The 24,800-nt window shown below is 29.3% G+C and overlaps 1 protein-coding gene across 2 annotated transcripts; it reads left to right on the forward strand.

Moving 5' to 3' along the window:
* Positions 1–2,417: 2,417 nt before the first annotated feature.
* LOC142320341 (methylenetetrahydrofolate reductase (NADPH)) lies at positions 2,418–23,914 on the forward strand. Of its 2 annotated transcripts, XR_012755350.1 has the most exons (7): positions 2,418–2,618; positions 14,138–14,370; positions 15,579–15,745; positions 16,135–16,263; positions 20,688–20,884; positions 21,186–21,355; positions 23,247–23,914. XR_012755350.1 is itself a non-coding variant. In XM_075358046.1 (6 exons), the coding sequence occupies exons 1-6, from the start codon at positions 2,509–2,511 to the stop codon at positions 23,293–23,295; spliced, it is 885 nt and encodes a 294-aa protein (XP_075214161.1). In that variant the 5' UTR covers positions 2,418–2,508; the 3' UTR covers positions 23,296–23,914. The 2 variants fall into 2 exon arrangements, 1 of the variants encoding a protein (XP_075214161.1); XM_075358046.1 differs by lacking the exon at positions 21,186–21,355.
* The last annotated feature ends 886 nt before the right edge of the window (positions 23,915–24,800 follow it).

Raw genomic sequence — 24,800 nt, forward strand, 5'->3', positions numbered from 1 at the left:
TTTAGACGTGATGAATGATGCTCAGCTCTCACTATATTTAGGTAAGATACACGTTAAATATATTAGATGTAGCAAAGCTTCTCTTCTTACACCAAAGCAACAACATTTCACTTCGTAGTTAAAGAACTTAATGATAAAAAAAAGATCAAGCAGCATTAATCATGAAAAAGTGTTTTGCCACTTTTTCAGCCAACTAAAATACTGAAGCATCAATAGAACCAGTACTGTATTTTAGTTTCAGTTATTAGCAACTGTAATTAGGGAGATCTACTAGTGTCAACTTTTTCTATGAGCATTCTAATTTGTGTTTTTATTTTACTTTATTCCTAATATGTATGTTACAATCTGTTCAACTAGTGAACAGTAAGTAACCCCTCCTCCATAACCCAATGAGATGAGGATATTATTTATAATGTGAATGAGATGTAGTCTTGTACAGCCTCAGGCAGATTGCCAAGATGTGTGGTTAAGTAAACTCCAACCACCAAAGTAGGTTTATCACACAATTGTTTGTTGTCTTAATACAACAGTATATCAACTCTGTGTTTCAAGTGATTGTCTATTTTAGAAAAACTATCAATACAAAAAATTATCTTCATACTTTTTCCGGATTTGGTTGTTTTCTTGCAGTAGAAGCTTCAAAACTTCATATGAAACTTTTTTTCTCATAAAAATTCCAAGGAAATTTTTTGTGTAATTATATCAAAGGGGGCTAAATTTTGTTTCAACACTTCACAAACATTATCTACATCTATTTCAGAATCTCTGTCATGATTTTATTTTGACAAATGATGTACATCTAGGATGTAGATATCATCAGATGCAATATAACCATCACTGATGTCAGTCAGAAAAGCTACCTATGCATTATTTTTTTTCCTGGTTTTATACAGATGAAACAGTTGGTATCTGCCTTGATATTTTAAAGTGAAAAAATCACCCTAAAAGAAAGATAATAAAATAAACTAACAAGAGTAAGTTCTTTCGTAAGACAATAAATAAGCTTATAAAAACTTTAATAAGTGAGTAAATAAACTTACAATTAATATCTTCAGGAACAGCTGCCATATAAATTTATAAAAAATATTATGCATAAAGTAATGAACAACTTAAATGCCTACATTTATTGGTGTTTGATTACTCCAGATATCATTTAGAATGATCAATTGTAGAAGGGATAATTATATAACCTCTTATAAAAAATAAGTAAATCACAACCATCTGGTGGATCATAATGTCTAAACTGTATTCTATACTATAAACAGTATAACATATTCAGTCGTGCATGCTGCCATGTTCATGACAGTACACATAATAAACACTTTCAAGTAGTTTTTTCTTTTTACACATTTACTGAGAAGTATATTAATTTCTATTTTTATACTGTATTGCCCACTAAATACTAAAAACTTAAGTACACAACAATGTATGTGGCAGCATACACAGGTAAAACATTTCATTGTGTGTTTTGTTTAGCATGCTGAATTATCACTGAGATAATCGTATTCATACCATTGAAGAATTCAGTGAGAAACTACTTCACTTCTCATTTTCTTTTACAAGCCTAGAATGAGGTGCTTGTTCTTAGAAAATAGCTTTCTGGTATTGACTTACAGCTGAGGTCAGGTTGCCTTCAACCACTGTGGTTGAAGTGCGTAACAATCATATTTTCTACATACTTTTAAATGTATATATATTTATACTAATACATGTATATACTTACTGTACCTATACATGTGTTTATTTACTTAATGCACTTATGTATGTTTATACTTAATGTATAAATATATATTCAAATATCCATCTAAAAATGACTGACCACCTTTAATTCATCCCTACTGCAGTGATTGATATAGAGATTTTATTTTTATATTAATTTTTTATAAGTATATTGATTAATTACTAGATACCAACTGTAATGTGATATGTCTACAGATTAATGAGTTTTGATTTAATTTCTAACAAGCTAATTATTACTTTTTAAAAATATTCACCAAGATTATTCTTTAACTTCAAAATTAAAATAAAAGAAGATATCAATTTATTGAGATTAAATTATCTGTAAGTGATTGTCAGAAGGTTAACTAATCAATTTTAAATAAAATTTATGTCAACAGATTTCAGTAGTACTGGTTAACTTTTGTTTTTATATACAATATTATATTATATACATTTGTACATCTAATATCTTTGTTTACATTATGTAATATTATAGTTACAGTTTCAGTTAAGTAACTGTACATTATACAGTTTATTCAGTGATATTATTATATATCATTTATTACTCAGTTGAGTAAAAAATATATTTTTTGTTCCCATAAATTAGAATTTTGTTTCATTAATATGAAACATTAATTTTATTAATATGATGTCACTTTTTTTTATCTGGTCTGATAAAATCTAAATGTTTGCTTTAGTACTTCTCTTCACTTCAGTAGCACAGATGTTTTGCAAGATAGTCATTGCATATTTATATGCTTTATTTCATTGTATTTGATCATTTTCATAATGAAAATTAATTTAGATGAAGCACCAGTTAATAGTGAATCAATGTTATTTTTTTCATGTGAATGGTTACCATCACTTCAGAATGAATGTATGGATGATTTGGTTAAAAGGTAAGTAATTAATTTTTTTATTATAAGATTTGTGTGTTATTTAATTTATTATACATATATATATATTATTTTGTATTTTGTAACATTTTTCTTTTGCATTACTATTTTTTTTTACTTGCATTTGGGGTAAATTATGAATTTTGACCCATAAAATGAATGTCCAATTTTTTCATATGAGAAGGGTTAGCTTGAGTTAATGTTGCCATAGTAGGTTAACATTCTTGTTTCTAGATCAGTGGGTTAACATTCTTGTTTCTAGATCATCTGGTCTCAGTTTTGGTATTTAGCAAGGGTCTGGTTTTCTAACATTATTTCAATCATTATCTTCATTAAAAAAAAAAAATTATGACATCAAAAATTTCAAAAGTTATGACAATAAAAATAATTATAATATTAAAAATAAAAAATTGTTAACTTTGTAAACATATTTTTATATCATTTTTTAGTATACTAAAACTGGTGAAAATGCATATTCTGACTGATATAAAGCGTAAGTATTTTCAGCTGCTAGTTCTGATTTTCTAAATGGCTAATTTTTATTATCTTTTTAAACAAAGAACCTGAATTTCGGTATAATTACAAAATCATGTTTAGATCTTTCATGTTAAATATGAAAATTTATTGGAGTTAGAAAACATATTTAAAAATATATTTCTAATATCCTCTTTTATATCTACCAAAGTCACTACCTTAACTTGCCTATGATTAACATTTTTATTTCAGCTGTAATTGAAGTACTTTGAATGAATAGTTTTAAAAACCATATTTTTTTTATTAGCTGTGAACTAAAATTTATCTTTAAGTTAAAAAGTAGTAGTCAAACAAAACGAGCGTCTGCGTGGAAAAATAAATTTTTTGTATATTATTCTGATAGTCAGATATATTATCAAAAGCTATTAATTTATCGCTACATTTATTTATGAGTACATTTTTTAATTCTTTTCTGTGTTCTTGTCAATAATTTGCTATCCTTAAAAAACAATTTATGTTTATTTTCCTGAATCTCCTAATAAATAGAATCTGCATTGATTACCTCCTAACTAGTAGAAACTGCATCCTTACAACCTGACAATTTTGCAACAGTTGGAAAATCTGTGGAAGCAGCATCCTATAATTGAAAGTGTAAAGCAAGGATAAAATTATAATGATGATCACATTAAATTGAACTTTGCAAAAGCTTATTAAAGTTAAACAATTTTGGGTTCAATTTTACTGAGTGTTGCTGGGTTTACTAGTAGTAACTAACGAGCAGTAATGAGAATTATAACTTATAATAAAATAAGTAATCCTTTTTACTAAAGGTATACAATAAATAGTATTTTGATCATTTACAAGTAGAGTTGCCCCACCAGAAACTTTATCCTCTGTTTTATTATTTCCTTTATTTATATGATTTCTAAGTGATGTTTGTGTTATCCAGATGAGTCATTTATCTGGCCTGCTGTAGGAATCTGGGAAGGAGCCATTTCATTATACCTGACCCAAATTCCTATCTTAATGCAAGAAAATGAAAAGTGAATCTAATTTGTAACAAAATCCTAGGTATGAACTAAAATTATTGCAATGTACATTTTAAAAATTTCAATATCTGATTGATTTCTTATCTTATAATTTCAAGTAAGTAAAATAAGTTAGAGATAGTATTTTTTACTAATCTATTTGTTTGTTAATTATAGATTATTAATAAATTTTAATAAACTTCTTCAATGAGTATTGTACTGATTACTTTTTTGTATAGGAAAAGCTAGTGGTAATAGCCAACATATTTTACTAATTAAATGTAATGAATTGCTGTACATTGCTAACAGAATTGGCAGAAAATAAACATTTATTTGTAAAAAAGTTTTAATGATATTTTTTGTTAATAGAAGCAAAATTACATCATTTTTTAGCATTCTATCAACAATAATACAAACATAATCATAAACAATACAAATTACACTAATTTAAAATTATTGTTTTCATTAAATTGATTATTTAGAAAGTTGTGATATCTGAAACTACCATCAGCTTATATGACGTCAGTATATCATAATATTTAACTTATTTTGTTATTGCATACTTTGTATACGATTGTTTGAAACGTAATCAATGATATCAGATGAAAGAATGTTTTAAATGTATGTGTTAAGTGTTAAGAAAGCGTAAACACGTCAATGCGCGTGGTGGGGATAGATCGGTTTACATCAGAAGGTGGGACCCAGGATCGGCCACACACGCACGCAAGTATGTTTGTGTGGGTGCGTGCGTGCGTTGCTCAACAGCACGCTGAACTTTCACGGATACGTCTGACCGTTTCTATTTTGTTATATTCGTTTTTTTAACCTTGTTTGTATAAATTGCTAAAGTATTTAATTTTTTGTTTTACAACTCTTTTTTGCTTTTTGATATTTTATTTATTCTTTACTAGTTTTTTTTTCAGATTTAATTAAATGAAAGATATAGTAAATTAGGATAGATAACGGTTTTTTAATCAAGCGGCTCAATCCCATCCATCCCTTCGGATCTCGCATCATCCTTGTTTGATGACTCTTGATTCATCGGCGCTCTCATCATTGCTTTCACTGTCATTAACGCAGACTTCTTCTTTTTCCTGTTTAGCCTCCGGTAACTACCGTTTAGATAATTCTTCTGAGGATGATATGTATGAGTGTAAATGAAGTGTTAGTCTTGTACATTCTCAGTTCGACCATTCCTGAGATGTGTGGTTAATTGAAACCCAACCACCAAAGAACACCGGTATCCACGATCTAGTATTCAAATCCATGTAAAAATATCTGGCTTTACTAGGACTTGAACGCTGTAACTTTCGACTTCCAAATCAGCTGATTTGGGAAGACGCGTTAACCACTAGACCAACCCGGTGGGTTATCATTAACGCAGACTGTAAACCTTTCAGTTTGCGTGTCGGCAACTCTATCTGTTTCATAATAATTTTTTTTTATGGTTAGTGCATGTTCGCAACATTACTTCCAATATTCATCTGGCAGTTCAGAAATGTTTTCTCAGTAATTTCTTCATCGCAAATCAGCTGATTTCAAAGTCAACAGTTCTAAGATTCAAATCCTAACAAAGACGGTTACTTTTATACGGATTTGAATTCTAGATCGTAGAGTTCTTCGGTGGTTGGGTTTCAATTAACCACACACCTAAGGAACGGTCGAATGACTGTACAAGATTACGATTTACATTCATACATATCATCCTCTTAAGTAATACCTTGCAGTGGTTCCGGAGGCAAAACAGAAAATAAAAGAAGAAAACAGAGTGTGTTTAGTTATGTTGTAAGAGAGTCTCTGTTAGTTAGGTTTTGTGGTATTTTATCGTTTTATTTTAATAATGAAACTATCTAGATTTCTAGTTAGTGAAAATACATTGTTATGTATTAGAAAATGAATATCTGAGCGATAACTCTGTAACTAATGTATTAGACTGTGAAAATGGTACAGAAACTAGTGGCAATAGTTCAGTAATAGACACTGATAGTGATCCGGATTACATTCCTCCCGAAGATCGTCCATCTACATCAGGAATAAATATAAACTTTTTCTCAAGCCAGTCATATATTGACATTAGGCCTAATGTTACTAATTCTTCAATTCCTCCTGTACGACGCCCTAAGGTAGGCCACGTCAGACAGCGCCTACGGTTACCAATAATTGTTGAAGTGACTCTGAGGATGGTACTGGGTAGCAGAGGTCGAAGAAAACGATGAACCTAGCTACAATCATAATTTTGGTTTTCAGGAGTTGCCAGGGCTGAAACATTGTCCCCCTCGAAATTCTCCAGTCACTTATTTTCGCCTTTTCTTCTTTATTGCTTTATTAGGAAATTTTGTAAAATACAGTAATCTACATGCAGATCGGTTCATTTCGGCAAATAGAGATAGATTTAAAGAGTGCAGTACGTCAAAAAAGTGGAAACCTGTGACATGCTAGAAGTACAAGCGATAATTTTTTTGTGTTGATAAATATGGGAATAAATAAAAGGCCGACAATTTACAGTTATTAGTGAACGGGCTGCAGCCAATTATTCCTTGGTTCGGGAGGATGATACCCGCAATCGTTTACAGACCATCCTTCAGTTCCTTCATATGGTTATACCTGCCCAAACCTTGTGAACCTAATTACAGTCCTTGTGCACAGTTCAGTCCTTTGGTTGATCATATTATCGGCTTTTCAAATTTTACTTTCCCCGAGTCAAGATCTTTCAATAGATGAGAATATGATTAGCACAAAGATTCATTCTTAGTTACTCAAGTCATATCCAAGAAGCATCACCGATGAGGAGTGAAACTTTTGATGATTGTAATGCTGTTTGAACCTCTTTGTATATGCTGGTGCAGCAGGAGCAGACAAAAATGAAATAAAACATAATGTTTAGCGTAAAATTAATATAAATAACTAATTTATTAATTAAAGATATCCATGTTTTTGTCGATAATTTCTTTGTCTTCAAAATTAACCAAATAACGAGTGTTTCAAAAAGGTCGCAACCCCTTTGTTTGATTGACGACGTGAATGTATTACAAAAATATTAATATTAATAAAATAGTTATACAACAATATTCAAATTACCTTTAATAACTTTACAATAGATGTTCAAAATGATTTCCTGTGATCCTGATGCAGGTTCGTACATGTTTCATAACATTTGCTGCCACTTTTCGTAATATTTGATATCTCACTTTCAGTGTTAGCCTTCATTTCGTAAAGTGTATGAGGGGACTGTTTTAAAAAAACGTCAAAGGATAAAGCCTGCTGGTGTAAGATCCGAGGATCTCGGAGCCCACAACCCTTTTCATATCAAACGATGGCCAAAAAATTCCCGTAACATGTCCAGCGTTTCATTAGCTGTATGACAAGTTGCGTTGTGCAGGAACCACCATTTTCGTTCGTGTAAATCTAACATGGCGGGTCCAGGACTTTCTTCAGAGTTAGCTGCGTTGCTAACGACGAAACCACCGGACCAAGTTTTAGCGGAACCACCTTAACGGTAGCCCGCTTAATTTTAGCCGACGGCGCCTGAACTGGCAGCGGTGGACTAATCCGCTTAAGCACAGGCGCGGCAGCTACTGCGGCGAAGGAAACAGGCTTTTTAGCCTTCTCCATCCGTTTTATAGACTTGTGGAGTTCACCCGTCACCGGCTTGAAGCCCTTGACTCCCTCCACAACCTGGTCTACCTTGCCGGATAATCGTGAAACAATCGAGTCCAAGGCAAGGTTGGCCCCTTGGAGTCCCTCACATTTTAATGCCAGATCCGAGACCAAAATGCACATTGACTCAAATAGGAGTCGACAAGCTGCCGAATCTCCAAGGACACTAGACTCCTTTTTTTGAGGAAATTTTGGTCCACTACGACTGCATCTCCTCGATCTGTCCTAAACCCTCGGACCCGAAGTTCACCTGCTTGTCAGCAGGCTTACCTTAGCCTAGGGCCGATCACTGCACCGCCATCCTCCACTTCCCTTGACTTCGTGGGGAGCCGCCCTTCGGGCTTGGCTCGCCCCTCCTTGCCGCACTCCTTGTGCGGTTCAGGTCGCAGCCTTCCCCGCACAACTCGTGACAGAGGTTTCGGCCGGATTTTTTTCAGCCGAGAAGCGATGATGGCGACGAGTATCCCGTCCTGAAGAACCGGGAAAGCTTGTAAGGCACCACCCGTTCTCTGACCAGAAACAAAAGGGTCTCGCTCGACCCATTCCGGCAACCAGCTCCCAACATACGTCTATTGATGCGCTACTCCGATTACAATTAACTTGTAGGATCCTCATTTCCTACCTTTGCAAACTTTGTTTCCAATCCTCGTCCTTCAACATCGCACAGGGCACAAGTCGGCTGATAGGACACGGCTATTTTTTGTGCCCACTTTACCGTAATTAAAACACAGCTTAGATCAGTCAGGTCCCTAGCACTTAGCAAAAACATGTCCTAGCTCCCAGCTTTTAAACATTGTTCCTGCTCTTCCCTCTTTTGAACATGAAAGAGGACCCAACCAATTCTAACCCTGCTCTTATCAGTCAACACTAGCTGCCCTTACAGAAAGAATGAGCGACGCGTTCTTTGTTATCACCAATGATAACTTAAAAGACTCGTCGGGTCTGATTGCTGAAACAAAACCTTAGCTAATTGCCCCCCTCAGGTTTTGACTTCCCTAATGGGATGCCTAAGGATAATTTAACATATCAGTAATCAGTACTGTGTATTTCATATGTACTTGTGATAATCTTTATGAGGCAAAAAAAAAAAAAAAAAATTTTTTTACAAAATTTATTTATCATTTAGTGAATGATTTAGGTTTTGAAAATGTTTTTCTAACAATAGAGAAGGGTGAAGTAGGCTGCAATTTCCTTCTAAATGCTCAAGCACTGCTGACACTCAGAAGACCACTCCATCTTATACATTAGATATATTATATGATGTTAAGTTATTAAGGTCATCAAAGTGATGATGATATTAAGGTGTTTACTTGAAAGGTTATTGTGTTTGTAAGATAAACTACGTCAAAACAAAACTACATGTTTTCCGTAAACAATTTTATATATTTCAAAACTGATCATTTATTTTTTTATTTCAAATGAAATAGTTGAGTTATCAAGAAAAAATTTAATTTGTTGTTACTTCTAAAAAATTCTTACTTCTAATACAGGTTACCAGTATTTAAAATTTTGTAATTATTGTCAGAAAACAAAAAAGTGAAAAAACATACATTTATGGGAAACCAAAAGTATAACAAAGGATGGATATTAAACTTGTTTTACCATTGAGGATTAATATTAATCACATGTTAATGAAAATAAAGAGTATTTTATTTTTGAGTTAAGTACTGGAACTGAAAGTTCTAGCCATGAAGTTATGACATTGGTGTAGTACTTTTTTTGCATTCAAATTCTAAGAGGATTTTAAGCATTAAGTTAAAAATTTAGGAAAAACTTATATGTTTCTCCTGTTTGTGAACCATAAAACTGTGAACAACCTTATTCTTCCCCAGTTATTACATTATTATTATTAATAGTGTTATTACCCTAAGTTTTTGTTAAAAAGATATAAGAAGAAAGTAGCTAAAAATAAAAGAAGTTTATAACTGATTAACTGTATAAATACTTATTTAGAATATTAGTACTATTCATAAAAAATTATTAAATAATTTTTGATAATTAACTATTAAGATAAGTCTAGATTACAGCACCAGTACCAATAAATAAGTTTAATTATATATTTTTAACAGATATTATTATTTAACCTTTAATTTAGCAGTTATAATTAAATGCTAAATGACTATACTCTGATAATTAATGAGATGTAATTGGTAGATAACAATAAAAAGACTGAAAAAAGGATTATTTAAAATAAAAATTAATGTTTCAATAAAATTTTATCAAAGAAACATGGCACTTACGTAAGATAATTTTTTAATTGAAATATGTTTCTTTTTTTGAGTTTGTCTGATTGAGAACCATACGAAGTAACATTTTACATTCATTTCTCTTTCTTATGGGCATTTCTTTCCTAGTCTTTCAATATTCCTTCTCGTTTTCGCGTTGTTTTGCCTTCTCTTTTCTGACCAGAGTCTTTTTCTCCTCCTCCTGGAAACTTCTGATTGTTATTCTGTCTTGTACTATTCTTTCAGATATTTTCATTTTTTCTTTTTTAGGTCTTCTCAAATCACTTGAGGTCCATTGATTTTGGTTCTTTTTGTTGTAATCGTGGTTGAAGATTTGTTTTGTGAGCCTGCTATCATTCATTCTATCATAAAGTGGTTGAATAATTTGGCTCTTCTTTTTCTGATGGAATCTGAAACTTCCCCATTTTCATTGATTACTAAAGAGTTGTTTATTACTTCTGAATTTGCATTTATTTTCCCCTATTTTATTGTTCCTAGGATTTTTCTCAAGATTTCCCTTTATTTTTATTTATTTCACCTAGTTTCAAATTGAAGATGCATTCTGATATGTACAGGCTTGCTGGTTTGATTACCATATTGTAATGCCTGATTTTGGCCTTTATTGAGAAATTCTTTTTGTTATAAATATTTTGTGTTGGTATACCAATTCGAGTTTTCTTACCCTTGTTTGATTAGCTTCTTTATCTACACCAGTAATTTGGATTATTTCTTACAGATAATTAATTTTTTGACTTTGTTGTTTTTCCATATTTTCTACTGAGGGAGTTGGACGAATCTTTGATATTGGCTATGAATTTTATGTTTTTGAAGGAAATGTTTAACCCTACTATTTCTTTTACGTGATTAAATGTTCTAGTACGCTATGCTGTTTTGAAATTCTCTGAGAAAATTACAATAACATCAGCAAAGGCTAGGCAGTTAATTCCAATTCCTTTCAATTTCAGACCCAATTTATTTTATGGTGTGTTCCAATTTCTTTCAACTCTTTTCCTATTTTCTAATTACTTTCTCTAAGAGACATTTAAAAAGAGTTTATAATAAACTTATTTCCTTGAAATTATTTTATTTATTTATTTATATATATATATATATATATATATATATATATATATATAAATATATTCTTTCATTCATGTATTAATTTTCGTTTTCTTTTGAGCACAGGGAACTTGTTGCCTGCTGTTCAGTTTTTTCTTCTTTGCTTCCCAGACCTTTTTCATTTTTTCACTATGATTCCTCTTCTGTTCAACAGTCCATTTCTTGGACTGATGAATAAAGCTATATTTTGTGATCTTTGTCTTTGAAGTTCTTAAACCTGTCAATTATTTTCCTGAACTCATCTCTATCTCGTATGATGCTTTCTGTAATCTTTATTTCCTTCACAGGCTTTCATCTGTGTAAGGTGGTTGAAGATCGTTTTGGTCAGTCTGTCATCATCCATTCTTTGAGGTGTCCGTAGAATTTTGCGTTGCTCTTCTGCATGGTGTCTGTAAAGTCTCTGTGTGTTTGTAGAGGTTCTCGTTCATCAGTATTTTTTTTTTGATTTTGGTGTTTTATGATATGTTGCGTTTGTTATATCTGTTTTGCATAATTCCATATGTTCATTCAAATTTTTTAATGCGTTCTATGTGTCCTGTTTTATCCAATTCGGTAAGTTGTATTCATTCTCCTAAGTATTTAAGTTGTCTACTCTTTTGATATTGCTGTATTTTGTGTTCATATATTTTTTCTTTTGGTGTTTAGTTTCCATATACTACTTTTTTTCATTATAGATTTGTAGGCTGGTTTTTCCAGTGATTTCTTGCAGTTTCTTGATTGTTACTTGTACTTACTCCTTGTTCTGCGCTAGTAAGGCAATATCATAAACACTATATTACCAGATTGTCTTTCCTTTTTTCTAATTATTTCCTTTTGATGTCTTCTTTTTCCAGTTCTTGTTTTCATGTTTGTATTATTTTTTCAGAATTAGGTTGACTAGAATATGTGATAGCCCATTCTTTTAACTCCTGTTTTTATTTCAAATGGTTTCTCTGAGGAATTTCATTTTGGTGGTGGTGTCTGCCAATGGAGCTGTGTGCTTTTTCTGAAATCCACATTTGTGACTACAATGTTGCTGCATCCTAGTGCTCAGAGTCAAAATATCTTTGAGGTTTAAAATTTATTTAGAACAGGATCTACCCTTCTGAATCTTACTTGGTATTCTCATATTAGTTAGTCTGTGTGGATTAAGACAGCCAAAAAAAAAATATTTAAAAAATTATTACCTGCCAAGAATTGGTGGAGGATTATAAACCAGTACTACACTGATATGTCTACTATTAAAAATAAAATATCAAAAATATGTGAAAATGGTATTGTTTCTGTTGAAGGTGAAATTGCTAATATTTTTAATGAATACTTTGTTGGAGTATCTAATGAAGTTATCAGTAACACTGGTACTGTGAATGATTGATTGATGTAGCATTATCATTGTCAGTTTAATTCTCCCACTTCACTTAAATCTATTTTTTTTAATCCTATTAGTTATATGAGCTTGATATGTAAGAATGTCTCTGAAAGCAGGTAAATGTCAGGTACTGATAATATCTCTTCTGCTCTGGTAAAAAATTTCTGTCCTAGTGATCCCTTTATTATCTGTTATGTTTAACATAAATTAATTGTCTTAACTATGGTTAAATTTTCTTTTGCCCTGAAATTGGCAAAAATTGTTCCAGTTCATAAATCACACTCTTTAGATATGGTTGGCAATTATCAGCCCAATTCATTACTTCCAGTTTTTTTCAAAATTGCTAGAAAAAGTAATTAAAAAAAAAGGTTGGTTAGTTTTTTATCCCAAAATACTCATGTAAATTAATTTTTACTCATGTCAACTGGGTTTCAGGAGGGCTGAGTACTGAATTTGCATTGCATAAATTTATAATAGCTGTTTATTCTGGACTTAATTCACCAGATAAGCAATATGTCTTATTTCTTGATATTTATAAAGTATTTGATATAATTAATCATTCACTTTTATTAGATAAAATGTACAGAGCTGGAATTAGAGGTCTAGCTTTAATTAAAGCCATTTTAGAGGTTTGCATCTTATCTGGAGGGTAGAAGTCGCGTAGTTGTGTGAGCAACATCCTTCAGGTAAAATATGGAGTCCCACAGCTTGGTTCTTGGACATATTCTATTTCTAGTTTTTATTAATGACCTGTTTTTGAATAAATTTGATGGTAAAGCTATATCTTTTGCAAATGATACTGCTTTAATGTATTTTTCAAAGAATCTTGATAGGTTACAGACTGATCTGGATAATTTAGGCTTATGGTTTTATGTTAATAAAATTTTATGAGCTTCTAGTTTATTGACTCCATTAATGTACCGTAATGTTGATTGTATTCATATTCACTTACAATGCGACTGTTCAGTCATATCTCAGATAAATTTTATTAAATACTTAGTGTTGATGGTAGATGACAAATTATCATAAAACTTGCATATATAGAATTTGAAGAGATATTTGTTTATATGCATTAAAAATCTTTATTATAAAAATAAGTTTTTTCTGGTAAATGTTCTTTGTCAAATTGACTCTGCTCTAGTTCATTCAAAATTAAATTATGGATTGCATTGCTAGGGATCAACCTGTATTAGTTATTTTCAACTGATGATAATTTTGTAAAAAGCAACTGTACCGGCAATGTGTGGTGAGAGTAGGAAACCCATTCTTTTCCTTTGTTTTCAGAAAATATATGTTTCTATTAGAGCTATTTTCCATTTATAAGGTGCTTCTAATTTTTTTCCAAAGGAGTAATGCTGGGGTGGTGACAGTGTGAAAACTATTGTATCACTAGGCACACTTCTGGAGGAAGTATTGCTGTTCCATGGCCTTTTTGTACTTTGTTTTAAAAATATTTTCTTTTTCTAACACCTAATCTCTTTAATTGCCTTTAATTAATTGTATAATATAAGTGAGTATAGGTTTATACTAAAAAAATATCATTTACAAATTTTACTTCATTTTTCTTTTCGATTTGATATAATACAGGAATAAACATGTTTGAAAATTTAATATACTTAGCATTTATAAGGAGGTAAATTATGTATCTCATATATTTTATTTATAATTCAGGGTTGTGGAATGCAGTAGAGAGTTTCAGCCAATGTTTTGTTCTGTAATGTGGCGTAACAACTCACCATGTGTTTTCGATAATTCTGCTTTAAAATTTGCCATTAGTCTTCATCAACAAGGTCTGACTGTTATGCTACATCTGATCTGTCAAGGACTTACCAAAGAGGATGTGTTTCAAGTACTTCAAGAAATGAAAAAATATGGAATTAAAAATATATTTTGTTTAAAAGGAGGTAAGTTTTGTTAACCATAATATAAAATATTTTAATGTTTTTTAAAGGTATTAAAATATTTGAATAATTATTTAAATGCACCAGTCATTTTTTTAATTTAAAACATGCCTGTGAATATGTTTATAAGTTTATGTTCGTTATTTCTAATTGGAGTATAAACATTTTTATACTATAAACATTAGTTCATTATAAATGTGAAAAAGGATTAATAGTTTGTATTTAATAACAAACATTGATTGTTGATTTAGTGAAGCCAACAACATAATCATTTTTGGTAGGAAAGATCAGATGTAATAACTTTCTAAGCTATCAGTAACAGCATTAATAGATTTTTAATCATAATTGTAAGTGTAATTAATGTTTTTTCCTATCAAAAATGTCATTTAATGTATGTAAACTGAAATTTACAAAAATTATAGCAATATAGTTAATCAAGCAATATAAATGTTTGCTTATCAATCATTGTTATGTTTATAAGTCATAAGAAATTATCATGTTAAGATTGGAGATGAACATTAAGCCTAGCTAATGTATGTCAGTAGTATATCATGTATTCTTATAATGTTTAGTTCAGGCTTGCTTGTTGGAAATGGTTAATATATAGTAGAATTTTTATTAAATAACCATTTCATGTTTTCCAGTGGAACATCTTATTAAAGCTATGTTTTAATTATTTTCTCAGCTATGTGTATAATTCAGGCTAAATTCTTTGTCCTGTACTTAATAAATTGCAGTGCAGGTGGTTCATTAATTGAATTGTCATTGTCAATAATTGATACTGAATTACATGCATTGTGTTCATTTTTAATCTCTTAATACATATTTTTTTATTGAGTTCCATATGCATGTACCATTTTCAAATTTTTGTTGTTTTGAAAGCATTTTTTATCAAGTCTTTCATAAGAGAAAGCTTATGAAGCTATTTATTCATTATCTTTCTTACAGGGTAAAGTATTATGATACATTATATAAAAGTAGTTTTGCCATCTTTCTTGATAGAATTAGTTTTTTTTTTGGTGGGGGAGAGAATGAATAACAATTTTTTTCTTAACAATGGTAGTACATTTGTAAACATAAAGGCAGAAGGTTAAAATTTTGAAATTAAATTCACTGAAATAATTTCAGTAGTGTACAGTGAGGTTAATTATTAAGTAGGCTCTTGATTAGCAAAGAAATCGACTGATGCTACTTTATTTCTTGCATTTCAGATAGTATTGGAAATAAAAATAATGGTTATTTTAGATATGCAAAAGATCTTGTACAGTACATAAGAGATGAATTTGGGTCTTATTTTACAATTTGTGTTGCTGGTTATCCTGCAGGTCACCCAGATACTTGTTGCAAAATTGATAACTTGAAGCACCTAAAAGAAAAGGTAGGATACTAATCTTAAAATATTTTCAACTGTTCATGTTATTAAATTTATTTTAAGTGTGATTTAACTGCTAATTAATTACTTATTACAATTATATGAACCGCTGATGATATGATGATAACACTGTGTTACTAATGGGGGCCATTTCCGTGATGAAATTTATGTCTTCAAACAGAAAAAACAATAAAAAATTTTAGTGACAATACAAATTTACATTTAACAGACCTTTTTTTTATATGTCAGTCTGTTGAAATCATCTTGTGAACTTCCTTGCTTCAAGGATACTTTAGAAACACTTAGAAAGCTTAAAAGTTCTCAAACTGTTTTAAACATTAATATTATGTATTTTGAACAATAATATTTTGTATTAAATTAAAGTTATTTTTCAGGTAGAGGCAGGAGCAGACTTTATAATCACACAAATTGTTTTTGATGCTATGGAATTCATAAAATTTGTTAAGAACTGCAGATCTTGTGGTATACAGGTACCTATTATCCCTGGAATATTACCTATACAGGTAATTAAAATTTAAAGTTTTAATTAATAAAAATAGCCAGTATTCAAAAGAAACAAATATTTTAAAAAATTGATTGGACATGAATGTTGTAGGAAAATAAAGTGGTCTACTGCTACATCATGTGAACCAGTAGTCTTGGAACAATTCTGATTATGTATTTATATGTATTTATTTATTTATTTACATTAACAGCAAGCTCAATGCTAACTTACCAATTTACATATCGTAAAGTGGTTTTTGAACCTGTGGATCCATCATCAATTATTAAAATACCATTTAATGAATGCTTTCAACACACCTGTCAGTAACTGGCGTTAATTGTAACAAGTTGTAATTCAATTGATCATGAAAAGTTCACATAGATGAAGGTAATCCATTGTCTGAGATAACATTTTAATAACTGATGATGGATCCATGGATTTGAAAAGTGCTCTTTATGAAAACTGGTAAGTTTGCATTGAGCTAGCTGTTAAATTGGTTAGCTTATGGGTGGTTTTAGTTGGAAATTATTGATCACAAAACAGTGAAAAAATGTTCAATAGATAAATAATTAAATATATATATATAATTTTTTTGAAAATTCAAATAATTCATCAACATATTGACCACTGTGCTAATTAAATAAAAAAAATAATAACTTAACCACCAAAATACAGTGACAGAAAAACCTAAAAAAAATAATACCAATAGTTTACTTTCACAGGATTCCGCATCATCAGTCGGTACACAATCGTATAACTACATCAAACAAATAACAACCAAAAAAATAAATAAAAACATAAAAATTTATGTTTACTAAAAACTACATTTTCTTTTATTAATTAATGTTTTCTAAATTGTTAAGTTTTATTATTTTTTTTTTATTTCTTTCATGTAATTATAGAATTGTTTACTAACTGGTGATGTGGGATCTCATGAAATTTGACTATTTGTATTAGTTTTATTAAGTTTTTCTGTTAACTGAATTTTGGGGGTTAAGTTATTGTTTTCTCAATATACAAGTGTATCACGGAGTTCTATCAAGACTTTCATAACCTATTCAACTTGTGAAAATAATGGAAAAAGTTTACATAAGCATATGTTTTAAAATGATTCGTTTGTGAGTTACAGCTAGTGAAAGATTTTGCTTGGGTTTCAGATATCCTGGTGAAATGAGGTCATACTGAAATTTGTAGGATATTAAGGGACAAAATTAGTGATTTCTTATAGTTCTTAACATGAAAAATTGAATAAAATAGGTCCCAGAACCATACTTGCAGTAGTTTTTGAAAAATCTGTGGTGAAAGCCCATAAATAGTGGTATAAAATCTTGATTTTTTGTTTGACATATAACAATAACATTGTTAATGCAATAAACACATAAAAATTTTAAACAAAACTTGTAGGAAATGTAATTCTGAATAAAACAGTGTAAGCTAAATTGAATAAAACAAAAAGAAAAATTCAGATTTTGTTTAGAAGCAAAACCAAATTTGCAAATAGACCAAGGTACATTATACATACCACTTTATAATAAGTGTTCAAAAATGAGCTCACCATTTTCAACATATTTCTTTACGTGCTTCTATACTGCTATTGTTGCTCTTTTTAGTTCTTCAGGGCTGTCCTTAAATTGCTCTGCTGCATCCATAATGTGGGCAATTAATTCCTCACGGAAATGTATTTTTGTTTTGTATATAATATTTCTCATCCATCCCCAGACACAAAAATCTAAAGGTTAATACCTTTAGATTTTTGTATCTTGTAGATCAGGTGATCTAGAAGGCCAGGAATATGGAGCTCCATGACTGATCCATTTCTCTGAGAATAATAATTTAAATGAATGGTATCGATACAAGAGAAATGAGGAAGCGTGCCATTGTGCTTGAAGTATACTTTGAGTTTCAGTGCTAGAAGAACATCTTCAAGCAGCTGTGGCAATTCTTTCATCTTGAAGAAAGTGCATTTAGTATGGCAAGGTAATATGAATGCTCCAAACGGCAGATTATGAAGAAGGCCACACCATACATTGATGCTAAATCGGTGTTAAAAATTGCCTTCTATCGTTTCATGAGGATTTACTTTTGCCCATGTATGCTCATTAAGTAAGTTGTTGACACAATCTTGAGTGGAATTTGCCTCGTTACCTTGTAGACTTGCAGATTTGTATTCCATCAGTTACAGAACTCCAAGTGAAGCAGACTGTCTTCTGGTTGTAAATTTTGAATTGGTTGTTTATGATAAGGATAAAACTTGTTTTGTTTAAATGTCTTCTAAGCCACTGAGTGTAAAACTCTGGTCTGCTTAGAAAGATGTTGAGTACTGATGCCTGGACTGTGTTGAACTGCATTGATAATAATTTCAAAAATAACAGCATCATGTTGGGCAGATTGTTTGTAGCTGGTATGAATACTAGGTAGTGAATCTTTTTCCTGAAGATTGCAAAATGTTGTGCTAATTATTTTTGGATATGCAATCCTGTAATTTGGAAAATGTATTTTACATTCTACTGCAGCAGCTGTAGCATTCACACATCCAAAATTAATATTATGTCATTGTATTCCTGTATTGTAAATAAACATTATTTCAATGGCAAAACAATCTAGTTCAAACTAAAATTCAGCACAGTTCATAGACCCAATATACTTAATGTACCTTGCAGAATAATTTAAATACTAATACAGTATTGTGCATTGTTGATTAGCTGTTGTTATTTTATTGCCAATTTTGAAATAATAATTTTTTAAATATGTAATTTATTTATTTTTATTTTACTGCGTAATTTCCAGTTTTTTTTTTTTTTAATTTTTTAACAGTAAATTTTGTTTTTACAAATCTTTCACATCACCAAAAAAACATTTGGTTTTTGTTTAGATTAAATTATTTAATCTCAATAAACCTTTGTTTTGTTTAACTTATCTTACATTTTTTTGTTCCGAATTAAATTTCCTACAAGTTTTGTTTAAAGTGTTAAGTGTTTATTACCCACTTAATGTGGGTATTACCCACTTAATGTGGGTGCCATGTTATTACATGGCAAACTTAAAAAAAAACTAATTTTTACACTGATTTACTGGTTTTCACCTCAGATTTCTCAAAAACTACTGCAAATATGGTTCTGGGACATATTTTATTTTATTTTTCTTATCAAGAACCATAAGAAATCACTAATTTTACTCTTTAATAACATGCTAAAATTTTCAGTACGACCTCTTTTCACCAGGGTAGCTGAAATCTGAGCAAAATCTTTCAGTAGCCTAACTCACATACAAAGCATTTTAGGACATATGTTTATTTTTTCCACAAGTAGAGTAGGTCATGAAAGTCTTAGGAGAACATATGATACATTCTGTATAATATATAATTATCGGTAGGGCATATTTTTATAATTTTTTTTTCTTGTTTTTCACGCAAATGTTAGATCAATTAATTGTAACTTAAATTTGATTTTTACTTCAACTTGTTAAAAAAGAGTCAATGAGTACTATTTAGTTTTTTCATTATTGAAATGAAGTTGAATAGATTATCAGAGAAATAATTGGGAAATAACAGAGAAATAAAATATAATGACTACTTTTGATTTTGTACTTTATTATATGTATTACTGTTATATGTGACTACTACTTTCTTGTATTTATAATCTGAAATATTGTTAAAAGATTTCTATTCTGATTTTAATTATCATTTATTTATGAGAAAATAAAACAGAAACCTAAAGCTGTATGAACTGTTTTCTTGCAAAATTATAATATTTGTAAATCAAAATGTTTAGCCAATACATGATGCTGAGAGATACTATTGGACAGTACAAGAGTCTTATGTTGAAATTGCCCTTTTTGATATTGTTTTGTTACAAATAGAATGCTGAAGAAGAGTCAAAAAAATGCAAGAGTAAATAGTGAGAACTTTTGATCGTTTTAACTATCATCTTCTGCAGTAATAAAGTAATTAGAAAAAACAAATATAAAATAAAATCACTTATGAATGTTATTCACTATTAAATAGAATAAACCATAGAACCATATTAATATTTTAAAAGATAATATAAAAAAAAAATAGCAAGAAAGTATTTTTAAAGTAGAAGAAGTATAAAGTCAAGTGTTGAATCAATAAAAGTAGGTAATATATTTTCTTTAATTTATTCCTGTCTTCAACTTCTAGAAATTTGTATCTGGTATACTCCACGTATTTTGGACAATTTTTTTTTTATTGTAACAGGTTTTTACTGTTTATTGCAAACCAATATTTTAGTATAAATCAGTTATATAATATACACAACAATATTATTGTTTGTACAATGATTTCCAAAAACAACACAGAATGGCCCTTTACATCTAAAAATTAAAATATTCATAAAAATATAGTATGTTACAGCAGAAGTCATTATAGCTTATCTCCAATAATATTATTGAATTTCTTTTATTCTAATAGCATAATGTTTTCAGGATTATGAATTGACTGAACGTATTGAAAAAAACTGTTGTGTAACAATTCCAAGTTGTATTAAGAATAATTTAAGAAAGTTACAAGATAAACCTGATGAACTTCAACGTTATGGAATCCAATATACAGTGGGGATTGTTAAATCTATTCTTAATTCAGGGATTGAAGTTCCAGGAGTCCATTTATTTACTTTAAACAGGTAATAACATTTTCTGTGACCCAGGTTATCAGATCTTTCAAGTTACTGAAAAAAGAAAAAAATTATTTTTTATTTACCAACATGAATATCGAGATTGATTCCTTTTAAATATTTCAGATAAGGTGTGAGTAAAAAAAATAAAGTAAATTTTTCATTGTTTTATTTTACTCTTTACTGTAAAGGGCATGTACATATGTACATTATAATTTTTTTTCATTATTTATTTAAATTGAAATATTTTAGTAAATGTTTCTTTATTGACTTAATTATAATCAATTGTTTTGTTTTTTCTTTTATGTAGAATTAACATGAGGACATGTTTTTCTATTCAATACATGCTTACTATCAATTTTATTACTCAGTAATAGAAGTTAACATAGCAGATTTTGAAGTAACAGAGCATACAGAAATCATTGAGTTTATGAAGAGGCAGTCATTTCATGTTCTTTATTCATCATAGTATATTGTGATGTAAGTCACATTCAGACAAATATCAGTAATAATTTGGATATCCTTTATATAAACAATAAATGATGAAAACTGAATGAGCATCAGCAACTCAAATATATTTAAAAATGTAAACTTTTGAAATTACATTTTGAACCAAATTTAATAAAACATCGATTTTAAAAATTTGTCATATTTGTTCAGTTGCTCTAGCAGTCACTTTTCATGATTAGTGCTGCTGTTTTTTTTCTCAGTGGGTAGATACATATCCAGAAAGTGATCAAAAAGTCAGTGTAGTTTTTTTAGATATTTCCCAACATTGGATTTTGTTAAGATGTGTTCCTTTTTATGTGTAAATATTTAGGTTGTTGTTAATGTTGGTAGAGTTGTGATTTTCATTCATGATTGAAGGGGGGGCAGAAAGTTAACTAACTTGGTACAAAATACTTTTATGTGTTTGATTTGTCTGATTGAAGTAGCTTTTTAATTAATAAACTTTGTGCAGTTAGAACACTTAAGTGATTGTGTTCTATGTGTAATGGCTTGCTTTGGTTTTCTATTGAAGATAATGTCATGTCCAGATTTTTTAAATTTGTGAGATATATTCTTTATTTGTTTATGTTTGCTATTATATTTTGTTTAGGTTTGTTTTAGTGTTTTGTATTGTGTAGAAGTGCAGCAGTGAGTGTGCTATAGTAGTCATTTGTGCATGCTAGGTTTTTATACTGTTGAATTATTTAATATCGTCTTCAGATGACAGTTATGCTGAGTTTTCTGAAGATCATACGTATAAAAGCAGTTTATTTAGGTCAGGTGATATTGACAACACTGTCTATTATTAATGGTTTTCTGTATATTTTTGAAAGGATGTTCTTGTAGTTTTTATTTTCTAGTACTGAGCTGAAGGAAATTAATTTATTTATTATGTTTGTATGTTTAGTTGTAAAGTTTAATTTATAGAGCATTTTGTTTAATTTTTTCAATTGTTTTTCATACTATCTTAACATACAAGATAAACCATAGAAGATAGATATTTTAGTGTTGGTATCGGTATATTGTCTTGTGAGCAAGTTATTTATTGGTAAGTGAATGTGTTTTTGTAAGTGTTGCAGAAAGATTTCTGTTAGGATGTTGAAGAAAGGGTTCACTCAGAAATATTCATATCTTGCATATTATTTATTTTGGAACTTAAATTAAATTTAGTTTAGTAATGAATGTTTGATGTATTAATTATTTCTAAAATGTATTTTTTGGCACTTTTTTTTGTCGAGTTTGGTTTTTAAATGTGATTTTTTTGTTACTGAATATGTTAAGTGATGTTAACTTTGAGCTATGGTGTTTGTTGATTTTTTTATCTTGTTTATAAGGGTTTTGCTTTTTCACGTGACAGTAAGTATGCTCATATGTATTCTGGTTTATTTTTTATTCAAGTTTGTGGCTAGGGGTATTATAGAAATTTAGGACATGGTGTTTAAGAATATCAACTAGTTTCAGGATGGATTTAGAGCAGATGTGGGCGTCTTAAGAAATGTTTTTTTTAAATATTTAGTTCTGTGTAAGTTCACAGAATTTACACAGGATCTGTTTCTTTGTTTCTTTGAATGTAATCTAGAATTTTATTATTTAATCTCTCATCATTGTTAATGTCAATGTAATGTTACCCTTTCCTGATTTAAGTAAAAATGTGTTTATTTATAATTTTTGTTAAACTTTTTAATCATATGAATTTCAAAATTTGGATATTTTTAATTTAGTTGAACAGGTGATTTTTGTTTTTTATTTGTCTTGTATACTTGAACTTTGGCATCTTTATCTCTGTCTGTCTGTCCGTCTGCCCACCCTAACTTTTTTAATAAAAAAAATGTAATTTTTACATGCTTATTTTACTTATTGGTCACTTGTTATATTTTTTCAGACCAGAAATCTGTCTGAGAGTAAAGAAAGAGTTTGGTAATAAATTTTAAACATCTACCTAGTAAGAGAAACACCAGGTAAATATTTACCATAAAAGAAGAGAAGTCTTAATAATTTTTTTAACATACAGTATCTTCTGTAATAAAATAATGTTTCATCGTTATTTTTTACTAACATTTTTATTTTATAATTTATTTATTACATAATCTATATGTTTATAAACTGTTAGGATCTAATATTTAGGTAATTAATTTGGTATTTTAATATTACTTACATATTACCTGTATATTATGTAATTTAATGTTTAGGTAATATTAATGTAACATTTAGATGTTACATTTAAGTTATAAATATTAATTAACATTATTCAATTTATGTGCAAATTTTACATAGAAATATAAAAAGTTGTGTGTGCGCATGCACACTCGCACAACAGTTTGTATTTGTTTCTTTCCAGTGGTACATTAAATAATTTTCATGTATATTTAAATGACATTTATATGTATCACATAAATATTATCTATTATCATAATGGAGAGTAGTGGCTCACATATCAGTTAAATTTGATGGATGGTATTATGTAGTGTTTTAAATACTTAAATTAAAATTTTTTGTTCATAAGATTGTAGCAAATTTGTTAATGTTTAATATATACTCCTTTTAATGGTATTGAAGTGGTTTTATTAAATACATGAATTTCATATTTTTAATAATTTGCTGATTTTCATTTGATTTTTTTCGCTCACCTTTCAGGATGTCTGTTAATTAGTTTTAAAAAAATCATACAAGTTGACCTTTTTTAAAAACTGATTACAAAATTAAACTACAATTACATATAGTTTCTTTGTTAGAGAATGTTGATCGCTTAACATACATTGCATTAAATTCCAAAAAGTCTCCTTGAAAGATACATTTCACTTTAAAAAACATCAAAAATGTAAATAACATGTTAAGAGGATAAAGAGGACATAAATTTATAAATTATCTTTTTTTTACACATAATTGTTTGAAAACATTTCAAACATTTAGCCAATTAGACTACAAAAAAGTTGTTTATATTGGCATATAATATAATAAGAAAACTTTTATAGAAAAATGAGACGGATGATTTAAAATTAAAATACGTTCTTATAAATACATTCTTAAAATATGACAAAGTTTTTTTTTTTTTTTAAATACACTACCATTAGCTAACTAACTGACTATATTATTAATAAAAACAACCTCGAATAGATTTCAATTGTGAAAAAGTAGATATTTCTGTGATTGCAATCATGAAATTACTATAGTTTAAATAAATTTCTTCTTAATGATTTCTCATAAATACTTACATTGTTTTTGCTTTGTGAACGAAATCTACACGAAATGGCTGAGATGATTGGTACAAATTGAAATAGAAGGTATTTTTAATCAGTTTTACTCCAAACCAATAAATAATGTGCAAATTGGAATTAAACCAATCTTAGCATCTATTTACAGAAGTAATATGTTACATTTAGAATATATAAATACTGCTCGAAAAGAAAAAGGTCACTTCCCTATTTAAGAAAATAAA

Source organism: Lycorma delicatula, chromosome 2, assembly GCF_047948215.1.
Source record: "Lycorma delicatula isolate Av1 chromosome 2, ASM4794821v1, whole genome shotgun sequence".
NCBI lineage: Eukaryota > Metazoa > Arthropoda > Insecta > Hemiptera > Fulgoridae > Lycorma > Lycorma delicatula.

What these genes read in the sequence shown, in the direction of transcription:
- LOC142320341 (XM_075358046.1), top strand. Translation starts at nt 2,509, where the DNA reads ATGAAAATTAATTTAGATGAAGCACCAGTTAATAGTGAATCAATGTTA. An exon ending in TGAAGCACCTAAAAGAAAAG is followed by an intron (nt 15,746 to 16,134) that starts GTAGGATACTAA and finishes GTTATTTTTCAG; the next exon opens with GTAGAGGCAGGAGCAGACTT. An exon ending in CTGGAATATTACCTATACAG is followed by an intron (nt 16,264 to 20,687) that starts GTAATTAAAATT and finishes TAATGTTTTCAG; the next exon opens with GATTATGAATTGACTGAACG.